Source organism: Schistocerca cancellata, chromosome 8, assembly GCF_023864275.1.
Source record: "Schistocerca cancellata isolate TAMUIC-IGC-003103 chromosome 8, iqSchCanc2.1, whole genome shotgun sequence".
Taxonomy (NCBI): Eukaryota; Metazoa; Arthropoda; class Insecta; order Orthoptera; family Acrididae; genus Schistocerca; species Schistocerca cancellata.
The window spans coordinates 575,906,390-575,929,996 of record NC_064633.1 but is presented as its reverse complement, the minus strand read 5'-3'; the positions used below and the strand labels follow the sequence as shown (position 1 = coordinate 575,929,996).

General features: G+C 39.2%; 1 protein-coding gene across 1 annotated transcript in view; it reads right to left on the bottom strand.

Annotated features, from left to right (window-relative positions):
- Positions 1-780: 780 nt before the first annotated feature.
- The window catches only part of LOC126095764 (transient-receptor-potential-like protein), a 191,057-nt gene continuing 168,230 nt past the window's right edge, over positions 781-23,607 (bottom strand). Inside the window, exons 19-20 of the mRNA XM_049910569.1 lie at positions 16,582-16,854; positions 781-1,622 (exon numbers count right to left, since the gene is read on the bottom strand). Coding sequence (XP_049766526.1) covers positions 1,362-1,622; positions 16,582-16,854 — 534 coding nt within the window. The 3' untranslated portion in view covers positions 781-1,361. The remainder of the gene's footprint in view (positions 1,623-16,581; positions 16,855-23,607) is intronic.

Below are 23,607 nucleotides of genomic sequence, written 5' to 3'. Positions count from 1 at the left end.
AAATACAGGTAAGTTGCTACTGCAAAACAAACTTTTTGCAAATGAGTCTAAAACAATACATGTTAAGTTTCAAATCAAATAGAGTGAAGGATGTAATGTAAATATTAAAATAAATAAAAGGTAATAAAGAAATAAGCAGCACAATTTTTGGGAACTGTTACAGAAATGCATGGACATTGAGAGAAGGGAATAGTTGCGCTATGTAAAAAAATAAGGACACAGTTCTTTCTCATACACAGAATGGCAAGTGCTGTGGATGGCATAGTAGTCATGACAATATAATATGGACTCATATTCCGACATTTGTCTACTTAAAGGTAATATTTGTGATTCAGAAAAGAACAGTGAGGTGAGTAGCAAGAATACTACATAGATAGGCTTGTAGGAAAGGTTTTATCCAACTTAATATTATTACAGCGTACTCACTGTAAGCATATCAGAATATTATGGAACTGAGAGCAAGTGGTGATGACCTTGCAACAGGAGGAACAGAAAATTATTGAGACACAAGATAGTGAAATCTCAAATTGGCAATGAATGCTCCAGGTGAAGCAGGCAAATGGTTTTTTAATAAGTTACCTAACTCAATTAAGGAAATAAAAGGAGCCTAATTAAAATCATTATAATTGGTTTATTCTATTAGTGTATAAATTGTGTGATATACCCAATACTCACAGCTTCAACCTACATGCAAATAATAAATAAATAAATAAAGTCATTCAACAGTGTATTTCTTTGGTGGAGTGATTTGGGGAATCATAGGAGTATTAAATTCTGTAGTTATCATCTCTGCATATATTTATTAAGTTTCTTCCATGCAACAAATTACAGTAATATTTAATTCTTACAGTTCTCAATAAAACTTAAAAAGTCAATAAAAGCTGAAATAAGAAAGCAGGCTGATAGCTGCAATCTTGTGGCATGTTTCCATTAACACAGTTTCAAAAACTGAAAAGTTAAATGACATCATACAAAAGTTGTTCTTCTTTATGAAACACATAGACAGCTTCAAAAAATGCATATGTTGCACTTTCAAAGTAACAATTATTAATATAAGAAATTAGGATGGAAATAAATACACTATTTAGCGAATGGTTACTCTTCTGAATTTGTTTTCAGCTAATGGCACATGGTATTTTATAAGTGCCAGGGAATAGTTATATGAAAATTTTAATTCTGTACTGCTTACTTGCACTCATTTTTATATTCCATTTCATCTCTTTTCATTCTGGCATCAAATGCATTGAAAGTGTGCCAGTCATGCATAGCTTCATGGCTGAACTAGCTGTTGTGTGAAGATAAAATGTCGATTCACAGTACTGGAAGTACAGATGCTCTAGTACTGATGTAAGGTGATACTTTTAAATCCACCCATCTTTGGGAACTCGTTTAATAGTGTTAACATCTTCAATCCTCTTGCCCGGCCTCAAGGGCTCTGGTGAGCTGTGTGTTGAGCCCAGAAGCTGCTCCGTACTGCACCCTGGTACCAAATTACTTCCTGATGCAGAACACGCTGCATTGGTGCTGTTTTCGGTCTGTGCCAATGTTACTTCAAACTTTGGAAGTGCTGAAGGTGCTAATGGTTGTTGCTGCGGCTGCTGACGCTGTTTGGCTGGCTGTGCCTACATATATATGGAAACAAAAAATCATGAAAAATGAATAAATACAACAAATAAAGAGATTCAAAATAAGTAACTAATAAGTAACTGCTGATTTTATTTTGTCAGCATAACTGCAATGCAATACATGATGTGTGTATAACATTTGTGTGTGTGTGCATATTACTATGCAATAAGCAGTTTGGACCATGTATATTCACGGAATTTACGATTTTATTCTTTTTTCAATCTCATTTGAAATGTTTTAAACTCCGAATGTATAATATGTCGTTCTAACACAGTTAACCCCTGTAAATGTGTGGGTGGTGGGAAGGAAGGAAGGAGAAATGTAAAGTTTTCTGGAGTTGTGTAGAAATGGAATGTATTTCACTGAGTGAACATTGTAAATTTATGGTAGCAAGGCATCTGGGAGTATTAAATATGAAAATTACGTACGAATCAGGTTTGTTGTCTACATTATTCTACAAACACATCAACCTGTAGAGCTTCCAGACAGAAGAAGTTCAAGCTATGGATTTAAGGAGATCCTGAAGAAACAAGATGAGTATTTTTTCTCTTAAACTACCACTAGACTTGGCGAACAATATTGAATTACTCCGTGAACAATTATTACAATTAACAGTCATCCAGTGTGCATAACAAAGGAGGTCGTTAAAGTGTATTACCTTTAAGTGCTGTATATCTTTGGATAACGCTGTATTAATATAAATCTAAATGAGACAGTACCTTCATTCGAAGGCTTGTATACATGAGAGAAGTTTTCAGTGGATGATTTGTATTTTAGTTATTTTTGTCATACAAAACATCAAGTTAGAATTATAACAGTGAGATAATGCTGCAAGTAGTTATACTTTCAGCAAACAAAAGTATTACCTACCTGTGATTAGTTACTTTGATGACAATGTTCATTTTTAGGGTTCCATGCCTCAGTCAGTAAAAACATAACCCGTATAGAATCATTTTGTTGCCCATCTGTCTGTACTAGAGTTAAAAGCCCTTTTTCTTGGGAGTGGGTAGCTGTAGCTATTTGAAATTATTGTCACATACTGAGGTCTACAGTCCCTTGGCATTGTAAAAAATGAAGCTTCTAAGCCAGCACAGTCAAAAGATAATGGCCATTTATATAACATATTTTGATACTTGCAAACTCACTCACCTGTAGAGTACTCCCATTGATGTAAAATCATGAAATTTTCCAAGAAGCAAGGTTTTACGGAACATTTAAAGAAAAAAAAGGAATATGTTAATCTTTAAATATATCACATCAAAACAATATTTCTTTTGTAATTAGTTATTTGATTTCAAACTTGAAATTAAAATGTTGTCAAAAGTCTTGGAATCCCTGGGACAAATATCTTACCAGTATCAATGTCGATAACAGGCAAAACTCATTGAGATTCTCGATTTCCAGAATGGAAAAACTGTCTATGTAGATTATTGAGTTCATATGGAATCTTCAGTTTGCGAGTCCTACTCGCACCTAGCTAATTTTTGTGTTACTGGTGATCACTCAATGTGGCAGTTTATTCTGACATATTTGAACAGGTTTCTTGTAAGAGAACCTACAAACTTCTTGTTTCCATAACAGTTCACCATTTGCAAAGATGCTCAGCATTAGAAAGATTTATTGGCCTCATCAACAAGGTTTGGCCCTTAGATGTTTTCTGCGTTACTCCTACTCTGGCAACACATAGTATATGAGTAAATTGTTACGTTCTGCCATAGATCATTTCAGCATTAAACAATAGGTTTGCTTCATATTTGACCAAGCAAACCAAATCAGAGGAAGGTAAGGGTGATACCTGAGGGAGTTACATTTACCACGTCCATCACGTTCAGCTGTCTTTACCAACCAAAATGCAAGGTGAGGAGTTGGTCACCTTTCTCACCATTGGTCACCTTTTGTAAAATTGTCACCTTTTGTCAGCTTTTTAAATTTTTGTCTTTTTTTCAACCTTTTCTGTTCTTTTAGGAAGAAAATTTATTTACTTTTGTTTCCAAATTTATGTATTCATGTTCATTTTTTGAATGCTCTGGTGGTAAAAGTAGATAAAGTATAATTTGAGGGGCTCTGAAATTTGAGATTGTTCCTTTTTTGAGTTTTTGAATGTTTTTGTTTTCTGTGCAACTGTTATTAATCTCTAACATTCTATTTCTGTTCCAGAGTCTTAATTTTTGCTGTAGTGGCAAAGCTGCTGTTGTGATACACTGTTCAGTATTGAAAATAAACTTTTCAAGGTTATAAAATGCAAATTCCATAGGGACTGGCTTGAAAAGACATAGTTTGAAAAATAAGGCCCATGCATTGAGGAAAAAGTTAGTGAAACGGAACTGTTCTACAATGTATGTTCCTATTCAATTACATTTTAGCCAAAAGCTTTTCAGACACTTTTTAACCATTCACTTTCAAAAAAATGTAAGTGTAACTTTGAAATTAAGTGTGAACCACATCACTTACATTTAGAGCTTTCAGATCAGACACCCTACAATTTTGGTAAGTGCACCAACAAAATGAATATTAAGTGTCAAGGAGAGTTTCACGTCCATCAAATTGATTTGGACACTGAAACCAGTGATTTACAATTACTGTGTCGATTTGTCAAATGATATTTGTAACATGTTAAGAAGATATCCCCTACCAGCATTTCTGAAGATTTTTCAGTTTCATCTAAGAAAATGAGATACCTAATAACTGTAGGACTAGCACCATATTTCAGTGAATCTATGTTAGAAGCATTCTCATCGCATTACGCATTGAGTTTAGATGAAACAATCAATTTCAAAGACGAAGTAGAATTACAAACAACCTTTACTTTCGGTCAAAGAGTAAGTTTTGCATAACAGCGCATCACCTAAGAACTTTCTTTATCGGTGGCAAAGCAGATGATGAAACGTTACATCAGAAATTTTGTGAAGCACTTTCTGAACCCAACTTGTCCCGAAATAAATGCCTTATGCTGGGATTATTATTATTTTAATGGTTGGCCTATTTTATGGGAAGAATTTGAAGAAATTAAGTTTAACGTTCCACATCACAAGTTTTTGAGGTATACAACCACAAGGTGGCTTTCTTTAGGATCTTTAGCTGATAGGATTTTGGAACAAAGGGGTGGTATTTAGTATTACTTTCTAAAGCATATACCTCTAAAAAGAATTCTGCTGTTGTTCAATCAAAATCCTACAATACCATTGGGAATGCTTTAAAAAAATCTTCTATGAAAGCAGAATTTCATTACATAATTTCATCTATAGAACTATTCAGTAAGTTCACACATTTTTTTCCAAACCTGAATGTCTGGAATGGTTACTCATTAGATGAATGGAAGGTTCTAGCGTTTTAAAAAGACAATTGAGCTTTAGCTCACGAAGCTGTTGACTATTACTGGCCACAGCACATCTCAAAAAGACTCATCATACATAGTGTTAAAGTATCCCAAGATTTTGAAAGTTGCTACGGTCAATCTTATGCTGTCCTATGGAAATGTGGACATAGAGGAAAAATAATTCATTTTGAACCACAAATTAGGATAAGACAAGGCAGTGATGACCAAAATAATTGAAAACAGTGTTTCGACTGTGAGGTACGCTTTGAGAAAATACCATCCTTTTCTTTCTTTGTTCATTGACTCACATCTCACTAAGCATGGATTGAAAGCGCAGCAAAGTATGCTGCAGAGGAGGCATGAGGAAAAGTTTGCTCAAGCTTCAGCTAAACTAAAGAAAGCATTCAACAAAATGATTTAAAGCCAGCAAAATTGGCTAAGGGTATGCGTAAGGGTGCACAAATCATGAAACTAGAAGAAAGAGGGAAAGAAAGGGAGATGGAAACCATTCAGAAAAATTCTGAGAAAAGGACTCTAGTATGATTACTTCATTTTTTGAAAGTGTTATGAAAAGGGTAGATTGCTATTCATCATATAACTGAAATTGTGAGCCGTAGGCAGGCCCAACAAAAAAACTGCTAAATAAGTAAGCTTATGGTCAAACAACCTTTTTCTGAATTAGAAAAAAACACACACACACATTCATCCAAATGGAATACTCATACAGATCAGTACTCTTTCTGAGTGCCGAGGTCAGGCATGCAGCAAGTGCACATGATTGGAGAAGCAATCTGGGTTGTGGCGGTAAGGAGGTGGCTGGGAGGGGGAGGCATAGTAGGGTAGGGGTGGGGGATGGCAGAATGCTGCTTGTGTGAGCATACAGGGATGAGGTGGAGGGAGGTTAATGTAGCTAGGTACAGTTGGGAGGTGGGAACTCTCCCTGCTGTATATCCTACATTCCCATAACCCTCCTGGCCTCAATCTTCAGTAGTCATTGTCCTTTACTCACCTATCCCCTTCCCTGTTACTATTCCAGCACTACACTGCTACACAGGCTTCTATTGCACCAACACACCCACAGTCTTTTTACTTCTCTACTTTTTTTGCTACCCCCCGCCCGCCAATGTCTCACCTCCGAGCTGCACCTAGTTGCCCGACCCTCTCTCCCACAAGCAGCACTTTGCTGTCCTCCACTTCTACCCTGCTATCTAGAGATGGTACATACAAATATTAGACAGCCTTATTAGCACCTGACTGAGTTTGAAAAGGAGCTCATTGTGGGTGTCCATTTGGAGATGGTCAAATCATGCAGTATTCAGATTTGTGGGGAATTTGGATGTGACAGTGGCTTGATAGTGGATTGCATAGGGATGTGAGAGCAGGAATACTCTTAAAGCTTCGATCGGCGGCATCTGACCATCATAAGGGGGGGCCACTGTGTTGTACATAAGCGCATCGCACCCTTTCATGTCTGCCATCCACGAACATCGAATGGATGCCCTGCAACAATCTATCTCATTCAGAACCACTGGTCAGAGAGTAGCAGTAGCTGGACATGGGAATTATCATCTTGTGTTCAGCGATGTATTGTGGTTTTGCACTACCCCTGATGACCATTGTCAGCAAGTATTGTGGTGACCTGGACGGAGGACCCATTCTTCATTATTTTGGAGAGGTACAGTTGTGTTATTCCTGATGTTATCATGTGGTGTATCATGGTGTGGGTGATGTCATGGTACGGGTGACTTCAGGTTGCAGCTATTAGTGGTTGAGGGAACTCCGACAGCACAATGGTATGCCATGGACATCCTACATCCTGTGTGTTACTTTGCTCATGTGGCAGTATTGTAGCGTCATTTTTCAACAGGACAGTGCTTGTTAACACATTACACCCAAGTCTGTGAACTGTCTGCTGATGTTGAGGTACTCCCATGGGTATTAGGGCCTGAAGATCTGTCCCCAATAAAACATGTGGGTCAGTGTGTGTCAACACTTGTGTATGTCAACTGTCTGCAGATATTGTGGTACTCGCATGGCCTCAAGATCTGTCCCTGATAGAACATGGATCTTGCTAAGGCGTCAATTCCGTCCCAGTGTCAGCATCCAGGATATCGAGGAGTAATTACAACAGTTGTGGGGCAGTGTGTGTCAGTTGAGGAAGCAACAGCTTTTGATCCCTTTCCCAACCAAGTTAGTGCATGCATCTAGGCTATAAGGAGTGCATGATGTTCTGTTAAGTAAGCATCATATTCTTTGTAAATTTGACTTAATTTTGTAATCACTCTGATAATGTTATGTTCCCTCTCAACCTGTGAAGTTTCAGTTTGTTTTCTCCTCCTCTCCTGGATGCTTCAGTATTGTTTATCAGGAAGTATAAACTTTCAGTACCTTGAATTTCAGCAAGGATTTTTTTTAAAAGAATGAGCATTTTAGAATTAAAGAATGAATGGGAAGAAGAAGGCACAGCAATGTAAAAATATCATGAAGAGGGCAAATAGTGTGCTAGAACAGCTGCATTTATACCAGTTTTAACTAGTTTTGCCATAGAATATCGAGACTGGTTTCCTCACACAGTAAGTATGACCCTTTGTGCCCAATGTGCTGAAATTAACATTCTTTGTGTGTGACGTGCTAAGGTACTACAAATATCAGCAATAAGGAGATTGCTTACAAATCAGTTGTGCAAGCATTTCTAGAATATTGATCAAGTGTGTGGGATGCATACCAAATAGGACTAACAGGGAATATTGAATGTATACAAAGAAGAGCAGCACAAATGGTCACAGGTTTGTTTGATCCATGGAAGAGTGTCACAGAGATACTGAAGAAACTGAACTGGCGGACTCTTGAAGATAGATGTAAACTATCCCGAGAAAATCTAAAGTTTAAAGAACCAGCTTTAAATGATGGCTCAGTATACTACAACTCCCTATGTATAGCTGGCGTAGGGATCTTGAGGATAAGATTAGAATAATTACCACACACACCAAGGCATTCAAACAATAATTCTTGCTGCACTCCACACACGAATGGAGTCTCAGAGAGACATAACGAAAAGACTGCTGTACATTTGAGCATATAACCAAAAGGCGTTCTTCTGAAGTAGAAAACACACACACACACATTCACAGAAGCACAGCTGACAAACACATGACTACTGTCTCTGGCCACTATTACCCATGATCTACCCTCCCATACAAAAGATCCCACCCATTTTCTCCACCGTTCTTGTTCCTTTACTACATGGTGCCCAGCTCATCACTATTTATACCGTCTCCCTCTGCACTAACATCCCTAACGCCCTTAGCCTTGCCGCTGTTGAACAGTACTTTTGCCAATATCTAACTTCTAACATCATGGGCATTAGGGATGTTAGTGTTGAGGGAGGTGGCATCAGTAATGATGAGCAGGATGTCCTTTTGTGAATATGTGCTTTTTCTACTTCAGCTCAGATGAGTAGCATACTTTTTGTTGTGCCTGTCTTACTTAACACTTCCTCTATATGGTGAGTAGTAATCTACAGTTTTCATTATATTGTAGTCAAAGCTAACACTTATAGCTCTAAAGGGGCCCTCACAGGTCCAATGTTTATTGCACAGTAATGATTCCTGCACAGTAATATCGACTGTCTGAGATCTGTATTTATATGAATATTGAAGGAGTTTGGAGAGCTTTAAAAGTACTGTAGCTTATTCAGTGCTATTGTGCTGTATGTTGTACCATGTGAGATTGGTATTGTACAATACAAGTCAGTTTCTAATTAGACAGAAAGAAATTTAATGATCTCTTGACAAATTTACACAAGGAACTATAAGTGAATGACAAAAGATGAGGAAGTGGGTAGGGAGACGTGTATGAAAGTACTGTGTAGTACTTTGAAGAAATGAACTTCCTGATTGATCAGGAAACATTAGATACAGTGTTGTCCACAATTGCAGAAGAAACTGAAGATCATGGTGTCATGATAGTACACATAAATGTTTATTTTACATGTATCAACTCTCAGAATTGGCTAATAACACGAGCTCAGCTGACCAGTGAGCAGACCTATGTGTTTATATTTATTGCCACAGTACACACATAAAATTACATGAGCTGTCAGTCAGCATGTTTTTTTTCCCCATTTGTAACTGTAGTTAATGTAGAGAAATACATAGAAAACGGCCCATGTAGACAATAAATACAGTTCACTTGTTTCATTTGTAATTTGTTATTATTGTGGTTTACAAATCTGTGCTGCTATGAAAGAGCTTCTGGCCATTGACACATTCACAGAAAGCTACTTGGAAGACCATTTTTCACATCATGATCAGCTGATTTGTGTGATGTGCTATTTTCAGGAGATTCTCTTATTGTTGTAATTTTACACTGTCATCCTGTGTAAGTGTATAAAATGTGCATCTGTCATTTAAATATGTAATCGCTGTCATAATGCACTCGAGCAAGAGCGGTGTTTCACATTTGTCAACAATTTAAAATAACGAGTATGGAACAAGACGTTAGTTCCACAGTGCTGAGCACTGACATGTTCACTATAAAGGCAGAGTTTTAATGGTCACATTCTGGGCATAAACATTGTGCAATAATGTTGTGCCATTTTTGGCCGTGCACTTCTGTGCAATATATTGACACAGTATTATTGTACCAGTATTATTGAGTGTGTGAGGGGATGCCCAAGTTCTCTTCCAAATTCTTGCTTACTGTTGAATCGACTTTTCTGTGGATGCCAGAAGATATGAAAGATAAAGGTAATGTGGTAGCCAAGCCACAATTTTATACCAGCAGGCAAGTAATGGATTATTAACTGGTATGCTACCAACTGTTAAAAACTTTGTCTGCACCAATGAAAGAGAAACACTTCTGTAAAAATTGCATATCCTGAAAAACGAGCCCATAACTATCACGCAGGACCTCATTGGTTTCGACTAATGAAGTAGGAGAGGGACATACAGCCTAACTGGGAACCAATAATCCCTTCATTACATCACAAATCACTGTTGTTTTTACAACTTGGCAGAAGACAAAGAAAAGGATTATCACTAAAATGACTCCCATACTACATTGGAATATAAATGGATTCAGTTCACATGTAGAGAAATTGAGATACACAGCACAACAAAAGACCCTTTGTTTGTGACTCTAGAGAGGTATTTTAAAGACTAGTAACCTTCTGCTCAGGAGCTGTGGCCATATGGTACAGAACAGTGGGAAAAGGATAAATGGGAAGTTGCCATCTTCTCTAGCCTTCTGTTGAGTGTGTTAGTTATTTGCCAATAGTCAGCAGCAGTGATGCATTTTCATTAGTGGTTTTCCTTCTCCAAACCCATTCATTATTTTGTGCTTCAGTATTGGGATGACTGCTCTATCAATGAGATCATGCTGATTACTCAATTCGATGCATCGAGCCCATTTCATTTTAGTAGTACATTTATTTGGATGTAACATCATTTGCAAGAAGTGCAACTACTAGAATGTAATTTTTTGTTGTTTTAAAATTGTTTAATCATTTGTTACAATGTTGTGAATATTGAGGATAAAACAATACAGTTTAGTGGTTATATACTTGATCATGGCAGATTATAGTAAGGTTCGCAGGAGAGCTTCTGTAAAGTTTGGAAGGTTGGAGACGAGGTACTGGCAGAAGTAAAGCTGTGAGTACCGGGCGTGAGTCGTGCTTCGGTAGCTCAGATGGTAGAGCATTTGCCCGCGAAAGGCAAAGGTCCCGAGTTTGAGTCTCGGTCGGGCACACAGTTTTAATCTGCCAGGAAGTTTCATATCAGCGCACACTCCGCTGCAGAGTGAAAATCTCATTCTGGAAACATCCCCCAGGCTGTGGCTAGGCCATGTCTCCGCAATATCCTTTCTTTCAGGAGTGCTAGTTCTGCAAGGTTCGCAGGAGAGCTTCTGTACAGTTTGGAAGGTAGGAGACGAGATACTGGCAGAAGTAAAGCTGTGAGTACCGGGCGTGAGTCATGCTTCGGTAGCTCAGATGGTAGAGCACTTGCCCGCGAAAGGCAAAGGTCCCGAGTTCGAGTCTCGGTCGGGCACACAGATTTAATCTGCCAGGAAGTTTGATTGAACCATATCATTTGAGGTACAAATAGCATAGCCAAAAAGCAGGCAAATGAAGCCATTAGCCACAAGAAAGTGACACTCCGTAAGTTAATTGGGACTAAAGTAGTTGTTAACATTCCACACAAACATAATCTGATGGAACAATTGATTATGAACTTGAAAGTGTATAAAACAGATGAGGCTTAAGGCAACATGTAATAAATTTCATAGTGTGTCTCTGGTAAATGTCAGCATTCTAGAAAGATATCTGTGCACAACTCATGATATGCACATGAGTAAAAGACGTAAAAAGACGGTAAGTAAATTAATTATTGAAGAAATGAAATGAAATTTTACATTAAGTGGTGTAAATAAATGTATTGCCATGGAACTACCCACTCAGGCAGGATCTTCCACAAAACAGCCATGCTGGTAAGCCACAGAAACCTTTAAAGCCTGATGGACAGTCTGGTAGTCCTAAATCACCCTTTATGGTCCAGCAGGAGAAACTCGGTCCTAATATCTGGAATTTTTGTAGTCTTAAAAGCAAACAGTATGGTGGAGTGACGCCTACAGCCAGTGGCAGCAATCCAAACTGATTCAGATTAGTTCAACAAAACTTTCAGAGTCTTAGCAATAAGTACAGTGAGTTGGATACCATTGCAGGGACTGATAACTGTGATGTTTGAGTTATAAGTGAACATATATACAGATGAGCTAATTAGTGTATGTCAGCCAACCTCTATGATCTTTTGTTCAGCCTTCAGCAGAAACGTGGTGGTGTGGTAGATATATCTTTGCAGCAAGAGGTAATAACTATGATAAAGCAGATATGAGTATTTTCAGCACAGGGGGTATAGTAGAACTAACTACAAGTGGCAGAAAGAAAATTTAATTGTTATAGGCCTATACAGACCTCCTTGTGGTAGCCTATATATTTTCTTTGAAGCTCTTAATGGCCTGCTTGTTAATATAGCTACTAAACACTGCATTAAAACTAGATTGACTGTTTGGGGAGTTACAACAGAGTATCATCAAATGCCAATATCAGATCACAGATGTTTTAATGAATACTTTCCTTCTATAGTTCAGGAAGTTGTGCCCTGCAACTCATGTAGTTGAAAAACGTCATATTACTTTTGTGAGATGCTGGTAAAATACTTTATTTGTACATCCAGTTTCAGTCGTCTGACCATCATCAGGTTCATGAAAGTGTTCACAGCATCATGTTAGGTAAAATCATCATCAGGTGATAAATCCATGAATAATGCACTGTTAGCATATCATAATATAAATTATTTCATCTGTCTGTAAAAGCTGTGCTAGGGAGTGTATACATTCATGTTAAAACTGTACTTGGTGTTAATCTAGTGAACAAGTTCATACCTTGCAGAAGTGAGTGAACAGCTGATCTCTGTTTACTGATAGAACCAAAGATTAGCTGTTCAGTTGCCTCTTTGTGGTAGGAATCTGTTCACAGTGTTAGTGCCAATTACAGTTTTAATATGAATGTGTACACTTCCTAGCACAGTTTATTATAGATTGACAATGTCGTTTATATTGCAATATGATAACAGTGTATTATTAATGGTTTTATCACTTGAGGATAATGATTGTATGTTTTGCCTAACATGATGCTGCAGATACTTGTATGAACCTGATGATGGTCAGATAATTGAAATTGGTTGTGTAAATAAAGTATTTTTCCAGAATCTCAAGGCAGTAATGTGTTACTTTCCTTCTGTTGGAAAATTCATCTATGACCATTTCAGTTATCTTTAGTATAGATACAAGGGCATTACATTTAAACAAAGCATATACCTGTCTCCACCTAACAGCAGAGAAATAAAATACATAGTAAGGTCACAAAAAAATATGAAATCAGTAGGCTGTGATGATGGATTGTCTATCAACACATTAAAAATGTGCATAGCCAACATATCTGGTGCCATGGTGGCAGAAATAAATGATTGTATCGGGTAGTTTCCCTGACAGTCTAAAGATAGCACAAGTAACACCAATTCACAAGGAAGGTGATAGATCTAAAATGAAAACTGCTGCCTCAGCTCAATCTTATCTGCATTTTCTAAGGTACTTGAGAAAGTTGTTTATACAAGTGACATTCCTGAGCCATCACAATGTAATATTAGAAAATCAGAATGGTTTTATGAAAAACAAGTGATCTTCAGTAGCCACAGCACAATTAATAGACGAAATAACTGCCATAGACAAAAAGGGGTATGTTACTACAGTGTTCCTTGAGAAAGCTTTTCATTTTGGCGGCATCACCATATTACTCAACAAGCTGTGGGATCTGTGTATATTAGAGAAACTGGGTATGAGTTAATAAAATCATATGTCAGCAAAAGTAAATTTGTGTTGCTCTAAATAAGCATTGGGTCTTTCAGATCCATAATTACTGATATCAGATATGGAGTAGCTCAAGGTTCTGTGTTGGGACCCATTCTTTTCTTGATTTATGTTAACAGTGTGTACCACTGTTCTCCTAACTCTTAAAAAGAAAAAAAAAATGTATGCAGATGATGCATCAACTGTTTGAAAACACAAAACCTATGACAGTCTAGAGATACTGTGCTACAGTGTAACTAATGAAATAATCAAAATATTTTAAAAAAAACCATCTAAATGTAAATACTGCAAAGACTGGCCTTCAAAAGTGAAATAATTGTGGGTCAAACCTATGACAGTCTAGAGATACTGTGCTACAGTGTAACTAATGAAATAATCAAAATATTTTAAAAAAAACCATCTAAATGTAAATACTGCAAAGACTGGCCTTCAAAAGTGAAATAATTGTGGGTCAGGTTGTTGTTGGTCAGGAGGATGAGGAAAAATGTGTTCCTTTTGGTATCAGGAGTACACAGGAAAGGTAGTGTTCCGCAGCTGCAAAACCATGGGCATGGAGGTACGGGCATACGAGAACTGCACATCCACAGTGAACAACAAGCAATTTGTTGGTGATGAGAGAAACTGTAAGGAAGTGAGTGTTTCTTGGCTGTAACTTGAGAGGTTATGGATAATAGTTTGGAGATGTTGTTCAACAAAGGCAGAGGTTTGTTCTGTGGGACCATTGTAACCAGCCAGGATGGGACGACTGGTAGGGAGACTTACGGGGTTGGATTTGTGGATTTTGGGGAGTAGTTAGAAGGCAGGAGTGTGTGTGTGTGTGTGGGGGGGGGGGAGTGTTCATTCAAGAGGGTGATAGATTCAGATGTCAGGTTTTGGAATGGACCAAAGGCCTTGAGCTGCTGGAGGGCATGTTGGTCTCCTGGGATGGGATCATGATTGTAAGGTTTGTATGCAGAGATGATGGAAAATTGGCAGCCAGCAACATAGTCACTACAATTCATGACTACAGTTTTGGAATCTTTGTCCACAGTGAGGATGATAAGGTCTGGATTAGTTCTCAGGTTATGGATGGCTGTCTGTTCAATAGGAGCGAAGTTAGACTCAGTAGAGAGGGATTTAGGAAAGACAAGTGAGGCCAAGTTAGATGTGAAGAGCTCTTGAAAGATTAGTGAAGGATGAATGGGTGGAAGATTAGAACCATCACGGTCGGAGGCAGGTTAGAACTGTTTTAAACAAGGGGCTGTGTGGGGTATTTTTGGCTGTTGTCAGAGGAGTGCACGGCAAATAAATATTTCCACTGTAGAGAATGAGTGAAGGAAAGGAGGTCCTTTACAAGTCCTGCATGATTGAACATAGGTTTTGGGCTAAAGGAAAATACTGAGACTTCTGCAGGGGTCAGGGTTTTGGCAGAACAGTTGATAGCAGTGGGTGCTCTGGAGCAGTGTGTTTATGGAGGGTGAGGAAGCTTTTGGGTATATGGAAGACAGATAAGTCAACAAGGCATGGTTGGGAAGCTCTGAGGTATTGACAGGAATGTTGTATTGGAGGGGTAGATTATTTCTTAACTGTAAGTGATCCCGCGTGGGTATAAGACAGGTGTAGTTGGGACAGCTTCCCATATATTGCTGGGAATGCTGTTCTGACTGTTGTAGAACAATCTGAGACATCAGTTTCAATTGTAAGCTCGAAAGAAGATGTATGATTGGAGTTTTGGTAGGGCAAAGTAGAATTGGCAGAGATGAAATAAGCAGGGATTCATGGTTGGGAGACAAAAGGAATGACCGAAAAAATAGTTAAAAAAGGTTAAGGATAAGAAAGTGAGAACTTTGGTTAAAATGATGTGATGAAAATAAATTGTAATTACTATATAGAGAGTTATGCAGGAAGTTAGAAAGAAGGTCAGCAAATGTTTTTATGTAAGGAAGAAGTAGTAAGCTCACTAGTAAATGAAGAAGTTCAATTATAAATTGTTGTATTTGAAAGCAAGTAAAAATGCAGTGAATTGTAGTATGGCTCTTAATAATGTCATTGGCTGTTGCATCAGGAGATATTCAAACTGCACAACAGAGGGTGAGAGGTGAGTGTATTAAAGACAGATACTGTAGAGATTAAGAAAGTATAGAAATATTAAGGAATAAAGACTGGATAGTTGAGTTTTGGAGAAATAAGGAATGCCAGTAATGAAGGTACAAGAGTGTGGGATGGAAGAAAGCCAAAACAGCAGTGTATAGCAATAATGGAAATGCTTGGATAAGACAGTATGTAAAATGAGGGAAGGCAAATATTAATCGACACATACCAATGTTTGGTGAATAGACGCACATAATAGAACAAAGTGTTCCTTAGCTTTGAAGCTCTAGCTCTTTTTCTAGAAGAAAGTACACATATTCACATATACAACCACACAGTCAGCTAGACACACACTACCACAGCCATGGCAACACTGATTACTGATTGTTAACTTTACTCTCTCTTTTATTTAATATTATTTACTAGGTCATTTTGTCTGAAGACGCTCTGCTAGTAAGTAACTGCATGCAATGTTGAATCAAACAGAAATAATTAAAAAATAGATTCTTTATTTTTTGATGCTTTGTGGAGAAGAAGAAAAAGTGAAACTTACCCTGTACACAGGAGTAAATATTTTTCAGTTGCATTTCTTGTTATCTTTAATAAGGCTGTCTCATTGGATGTTTGCATAAGGTGGTTCAACAAATTATTTTTTACTGTGTATATATAAAACATTAGGCATGTATTTTTTATGTTGTTTGGTTAGTGTCATTAGTGGTGTGGGTGGTGGTAGTAGTAGTAGTAGTTCATGTTGTTGTTGTTGCAATACATTACAATTCAACTTCTTGTTGACACTGATGTTAACAGAGATGATTCACTAGCTCTCTTGTGTAGGTAAAGGGAAGGACACAGTGTGCCAATCCAGTTGCTATGATTTTAAGAGAGCATTTCTTTAATTCGGTCACTTTAAGGGATTAAACTCAGCATACTAGTGCAGTAACTAAGACACTGAACTCCTCATCTGTCTGTTAAGATTTAGATTTGCTGTGAATTCCCAAAATCAATCAAGGCAAATTCTAGGAGCTTTGAAAGGAGCACATTTTTCCCTGGTCTGAGCTTGTGTTTCACCTCTCTTGTCAGTAGCATAGTAACCTTAATCTTCCTTTTTTAATTCAGTGATATGGTTAGTTTAGCCTAAAGCATACCGAATATGACTGCTGCTCCTTGTTTCTTGGAGGCTGCTGTGAAGGTGGAGGAATTGATGGAATGTTTGCTGCCTTCTGCTCTGGTTCTCCTGGCTGGCTTTCCTTGTCATCTGGAGTAGAGCATGGTGCAGGTGCTTTCCTCTTAACAACTTTTGGAGGAGTGTCTCCAGGAGCCCTACGCGGTGCCACAAGGGGACTTGGATCTTCTGGAGAACTCTTTCCTGCTGCAGCTATTTCTTGTTGTTGCTGTGACAACTGCTGCTTCTGGGCAGCCTATATAATCCAAAAATCTCAGGTTAGTAACTGTTATGAATACTTTATTTGTGTAACATCATACTTTAATTTTGGAAATCAAAATTATATGTTGTCACTGAGAAACTATGGTTACTACAGTATGTGAAGCAAAGCAGGCAATTGGGACAGCGAGGCTGCAGACTTAAATCTGACGGATATTTAAATTTTTGTATACTTACCATTGCTCACAAACAGATAATCATGTAGCATATGAAATAAACATTACATTTTAAATTACCTTCACAGAAGTGACTAAAGTTCACCAAGAAAATAACATATAGCACGGTTTCGACAGATATGTGTCAAAGGCGAATCTCTGGCTTTTGAACCAAAAGCCTTTAATCTTGATATGAAACTGCAATGTCATAGTGAAACACAAACAATGTAAAGAGTAAAGTAACCACTCACTATAAAGTTGAGGCACCATGCAGTTGACAGACACATAAATTAGACAAACATAGCAAAGCTTTTAAAGTGTTACTTCCTCAGCTCATTGCTAGATGATATCCCTCTGTATGTGACAGTGCCATCTGCGGTATACATCGCACTCATGGTCTTTTACCATGCCCAATATTGGTGGCCTCCCCCAGAGGGTATGGCAGGTGGCAAAGCTACTTTGTCATGCTCTCCTCAAAAGCCAATCAAACATTGGATGACAACATCTCACGCGACAAGCCAATTAGTAAGCAGCTTGGCAGCAGACAATCATGCAGAGTGCATGTGTCCCTCCACATGATATTTACAGCTGGCTCTGCTGGGCTTCTATGGCAGTCTTCAGCAAGCTTGTAGCAGGAGTTCAGCTAGTGTCACCACTGATGATCTTTGGATGGCTGCTCTGAAGTTTGCTTGTAACTTCATTTGTATTCTGTTCTTACGAGGTTGAGTGTTCAAATAGAGGACTCTTCATTTGGACTGGTTTTTGTGTAGTTGTTCCTGACAATGCACTGATGCAGTTCTGTTGAGCTGACGAGCTACTTGTCAGTTAGCTACATCACAACAGTGATGCAGTCAGCACTGATTTGAGTCATATACTACTTATGCTCCCTTTCTGCTGATGGAGTGTGGTCTGTTGTCTATTATTTGTTGCTGTTGTCATTGTGGATGTTTGAGTACTTCAGGCTCCATCTTGCATTCTACGATTCCAGTTCTGGCAGTGGGCATTCTTCTGGTTTTGGCATCTTGTGGACATTGTTGCTTGCCACTTGATCATTTGCATACCCTCTTAATGGCACAACTGCCAGATCTCTCCCATGTCCTTACAGTTGTCACTGCTGTTCTCAACTCAGGAACACCTCTTGTGATGACTTGGGGGACAAAGATCATTTTTAATGTCAATGTTCGGCATCCGTCTCCAGTATTCCACCCTTTTAACCTGACCTAGGAATATTGGGCAACTTACGTTGACAGCTGAAACGTTTCGAGACCCATGGGATTCTTGGTAATGTTACAAAATGTGCTTTTTTGTTGGCTAACGACAGAGCTTCAGTATAGGAGCTGATGAAGTAGCTTTTCCCGACAGGGTATCTGGTGACTTGAGCTACTCAGACATTAAGAACAGGCTTGGGACCTACTTCTGGCATCTGCTTTTGATTTCCGCCATCCATTGTACCTTTCATTGCACTTCCAAGAAGCTTGGACAGTCATATAAAAATTAGTGGCTACTCTGCAGGGCCTGATTTGCAAATGTCACTTTCAGTGCAAAAACAGAAACTGTGGACTTCCTTATGCCGATGTAGCTGTTCGTGACATGTTACTTGGCCACAGTCTAGATGCCGAGCTCTGTGAAGATATCCTTCATCTCCCCACTCAGATGTTGGATGAATGTTTCCTCTTTTCAATGCATTGGAGCAGTCCCAGGCCTTGGGACGGGCACTCAAGAGTGCTGACTTTGCTGTGTTTCAGGCAGATGGTTGCCATTCCACAGGCCCTGCCATCATGCCCGCAGCTGTGCCTACTGCAGCAAGCCACAGGGGTCTTAAATGACCCTTAGGTTGTGAAACGTGTTTTCCAGTGCACCTCGGAGGCAATCTTGCTCCCTTTGCTGGGTGACACACAGCAGGACATCTTGTAACCATCGCCACACAACATGTTCCTTTTGACAAAACTCAGGCCACATTGCCAAGGTATGCTTACAATGCCTCCGTCATACCATCTCGCTTCCTGCACTCACTTGATTAGCTTAGGGTTGGCAGCCATCTCACCTTCTGTGGGTTTGAAAGAGGCAGGGTGCAGTGCACTGTCACATGGCCATTGGGCAGTACTCTTGGAAGTCATTGTCCGTGGTCACCCCCTTTGATTCCACCTGGACATGAGCTCTTCCAAAACCATCACCAATAGTGCTGTATATTCATTGATCGTGTCCTAGTGGCTGTCTCCATTTTCCAGGACTGACTGGCTGCAATGAAGAGGTTATTTGCAGTAAGGGTTATTGCTCTGTCCAAGTCCAGTACAAGTCAGCACAGGCAGTGACCATGATCTTGGTAACCCATTCCCTCACAGCCACTAATAGCCACAGTTTTAAATCTTGTGGGGCTGGCGGTCCATGATGAAGATCACCGTGTTTGCTTGTGTGAGCAACTCTGTTCAAAGTATTGCCACCTATTCTCCAGTTCCCAGGGTGGCATCAAGGGCTTCTTTTTTGACCTTCAGTCATCAGGTTGGTTAGCACCAGTTTGCAACGCATTTCTGTCTTTCCCCTTTAGAGCAGTATAGGTGGTGCAGCTGTTATCCTCCATGATCTGGTTGATGTATTCTAGTCTCAGTCTGTCTCTTGTACTTTTCCCTTCTGCTGTCCTTTCAGTGATACTTTTAATGATACCATCATTTCTCAGCAGATGGCCAGCCCATGTGTCCTTTGTGCATTGGGTTTCCTTCAGGAGACAAGGCTTATCTTTCTCCACTCTGTGGAGTACCTCTTTGTTTGATACCTTATCTACCCTGGAAACCTTGAGCATTCTGCAGTAGCATCACATCTCAAAGGCTACTATTTATGTTTTTGTGCTTCTACAAGTGTCCATGTTTCACTTCTGCACAGCAGCACTCTCCACACAGACATCTTTGTGAGGTTTTCCTGAGCTGGTTGTCTATGCTGCTAGATGTGCAAAGTTTCTTCTCTCGTTAAAAGCAGCTTTTGCCCAGTGGATTTGGCTTGCAATATCCCACTTTGACCTTCCATCTGATGCAATTTTGTACCCTATGTAGGCAGAGAATTCAACGGTCTCCAGTCACTCATTGTTAAGTGAGCATTGGGCAACAGTATTTTGTCTGCTCATGACTAAGATTTTTGTTTTACCTTAAGTAATTTTTATATTATAGGAAGAGTTGAGGGTGGTTTCCATCTGGACCAGCATGGTTTGTAATTGTTCTGCATCTTCATTTAACACTGCAGTGTCATCAGCAAATCTCAGCATGTCTGTGTTCTTACTATGAATTTTAATTACTTCTATAGTCCCTAGTTTTTCCCTTGCTTCATCTACTGCCCTCTGAATGTACCCATTGAACAATATAAGAGAGTGTGTGCAGCCCTGTATAACCTGATTAATAGTAGCTTCTTCTTGATGTTCTCCACAAGTTATCACAGCCACGTCTTCTCAGTACAGTCTCTGTATTACTCTTCCGTCCATATACTATCTGCCAGTCTCTCTCAGCACCTTGCCAGTGTACCCTGTCAAATGCTTTTTCTAACTTCATGAGAGCAATGTATATTTTATTGACCCTTCTTTAGTCTTTTCTCAAGAATTAATCATAAGCTGAGTATTGTGTGCCTACACCTCTTCTAAAGCCAAACTTGTCATCTGTGATCAAGCCTGTCCTGACCTCTTTCCAACTGAGAATGATAGAGGTCAAGATCCTCGAGGTTTGTGTTACTAATTTAGGGTCCTACATTGTTCACATCTGATTTCAGATGCTTTCTTTGGTATTGGCACTGTGATATACTTTTTAAAGTCTTTTGGGAGCTCCCCGGTTATATAACTTGTATGAGATGGAACTGTTATTCACATAGCTGTTTTCTGGCAGCCACAGAAGTTGATGATGTACCAGTAGAACTCTTGATTGGTATATCATCAACTCCTGTGGCTTTCCCAGGTTTTGGCTGCATGACTGCTAGGGCAAACTCATCACACAAGATCCTGCTTCTTCCAGATCAATTTCCTCATCATTCTCCAGTTCCAGATCCTCATTATTTCATGCATACAGTTTTTCAAGGTACTGTTTCCACCTTTCTACTATGTCTTTCTGCTCATGTAATACTATTCCATCTTCAATTTGGGCTCCACTGCATTTTATTTGAATCTTTCCAAATAATTGTTTAATTGATTTACGGGGCTGATTCCAGCCATCCTACGATCATTTCTCAGACTTCTTTGCATTGGTCCTCCAAGAAATGTTGTTAAGACTTTTTTGACTCTCAGTTGATTTCATTCCTCAGTGCTCTATATTACCTTAGTCACTCCTTAGTGCAATCTTGTTTCAGGTTACATCTTACAATTATTTTTGTTACTATGCTTTCTGTAATCCATTCTTTTTTATGTTTTGCCTTCTGTCTCCCAACTGCTTTGTTTGCTGCTCATAGGATATTTCTTTTCAAGGGCTCCCATCTTTCTTCAACATTTCTGGTATTGTTCATAACTGTTACCATGTTTCTCCTCAAGTTACCTTCTAGTAGGAATGTGAGTGCATGCAACAACTGTGATATGACTTTCAAATGATAGAGCACAGCAATCAGTCTTCCTTTTCTTTCAGGTTTTATTAGGCAAATTTAGATTTCAGCTAGTGCATAGTCTTTATCAATGCACTATTTCATGGTATCAATGCATGTCCTAATATGCCGGTCCTTTGTTGTTTGGGCTTCTGTCACAGTTCATTCAAGATTACTAATAGTAGTCTAGGCAGTGGAATCTTGATTTGCCTAATAAAACCCAAAAGAAAAGGATTACTGATTGCTGTGCTCTATCATTTGAATGTTGCCATGTTTGTTTGTTCCTCATATGTCGACCTCATGATATCATTCTTTATTCTATTCAGATCCCATTCCTTACAATTTCTTTTCTTTAACATTTTTGAATTTCAGATCATGTGCTCCTATCACTGTGTTATGGTCACTATCAATGTCTGGGTAGCTCCTACAGTCTCTCATTTGATTCCAGAACCTTTGTGTAACAGGAATGAAGATGTTCTGTCCTCCTACCTATAGCAGCTTTCCTTGTATACCTTCTCCATGGATGGTGTGGAAACCACATATGTTCTGCACAGAATTCTTCTAATTTATCTCCCCGTTAATTTCTATCTTCAAGCCAAAAGGTCCATCTCTTCCTTTTCCAACTGATGCATTCAGGTGTTCCATATTGATCCGATTGTCTCATCCTTTGACCATGTTTCAGCCTCTTTTATCTCACTGTACACTCTTTCCATCTCTTCTTCATCATAGGTTGATGTTCACATGTACAGTTAGATTATCACTGTCTTATTCAGCTTCGTGTTCAAGGACTTCACCCCAGTATTACTCCCCACCTGGATGCAGGGAGTTTTGCAAGGTGCATACCTTCCACTTGCCTTGTGGGACAGGATGAAGAAGGAGTTGGACTGCCTAGAGGCAGGTGGTATTGTGGAACTAATTTCCAACAGTTTGTGGACTACACCATTGGTCACTGTAGAGAAGTACGATGGCACCGTCTGCCTGTGTGGCAACTTTCAGGGAATGGTGAACCTCGATACCTATCCTCTTCCACAGCTGGATGAATTCATGGAAAAGCTAGGCCACAGGATTATCATCCCCCAAAATTGACCTGGTGGATACCTATCTATAGTTGCCCCTCCACGAAACCAGCCAGCAAATAGTGGTGGTCAGTATGCCTTCTGGATGCTGTAAATACAAAAAGCTCACCTTTGGTGTTAGTTTGACTCCAGACTTGTTACAGCATTACCTCAGACCCCGGCTCTGTGATGCCCTTGGATCAACAAACTACCTCGATGACATTTTTGTCACTGCATTCTCAGCTGATGAGCACCTGTGTAACTTGACATACTGTTTTACATCCTCCTTCAGGCTGGGCTCACTGTCTATTTGGACAAGTGCTCCTTCCAAACTGAGATCGAGTATCTATGTCATGCCTTGTCAGCATTTGGTGTCTGGCCCACAAGCAAGCACAAGTGCACCATCGTTAAGCTCCCACTTTTGGCAGTTCCTACAGACACAGAGTCTATCCTGTAGCTCACACATTTCTCCTTTATAGTCATCACTGGGGCATTGTCATGACCAAGCACATGGCCCAACAACATATATACTGGAAGGGATCTAGAAGGACATTGAGTTGCTCCTTTGTGCGTGGACTCTTTGCCTTATAAGGTTGCTCCTCCTTGATCTCATTTTCCCTGGCCAAAGCTGTTGGAGCCATGGAGCTGATTCACCTGGATTTTGCAGGGGCCTTTCTTGGGGACAGTTGGCTCACCAGTACTACACAATCCACATGCTGCTGCAGCTTTTTTCAGTGGAAGGCCTTTCCTTTGAATTTGTCATGGAAAATGGCATGCAGCAAGACAGTCCTAACATAAAAAGGAAGCTGAAAGGTGGAAGGAATATACAGAGAGGCTATGCAAGGAAAATATACTTGGAAACAATATTATAGAATGTGATAAAGAAATGTTCCAAGGGAGTGAGACAGGATTGTGGCCTATCCTGAGACAGCAATGGAATTGTTAATTTGGTAATGGATGGAAGTTTGCACAGTAATA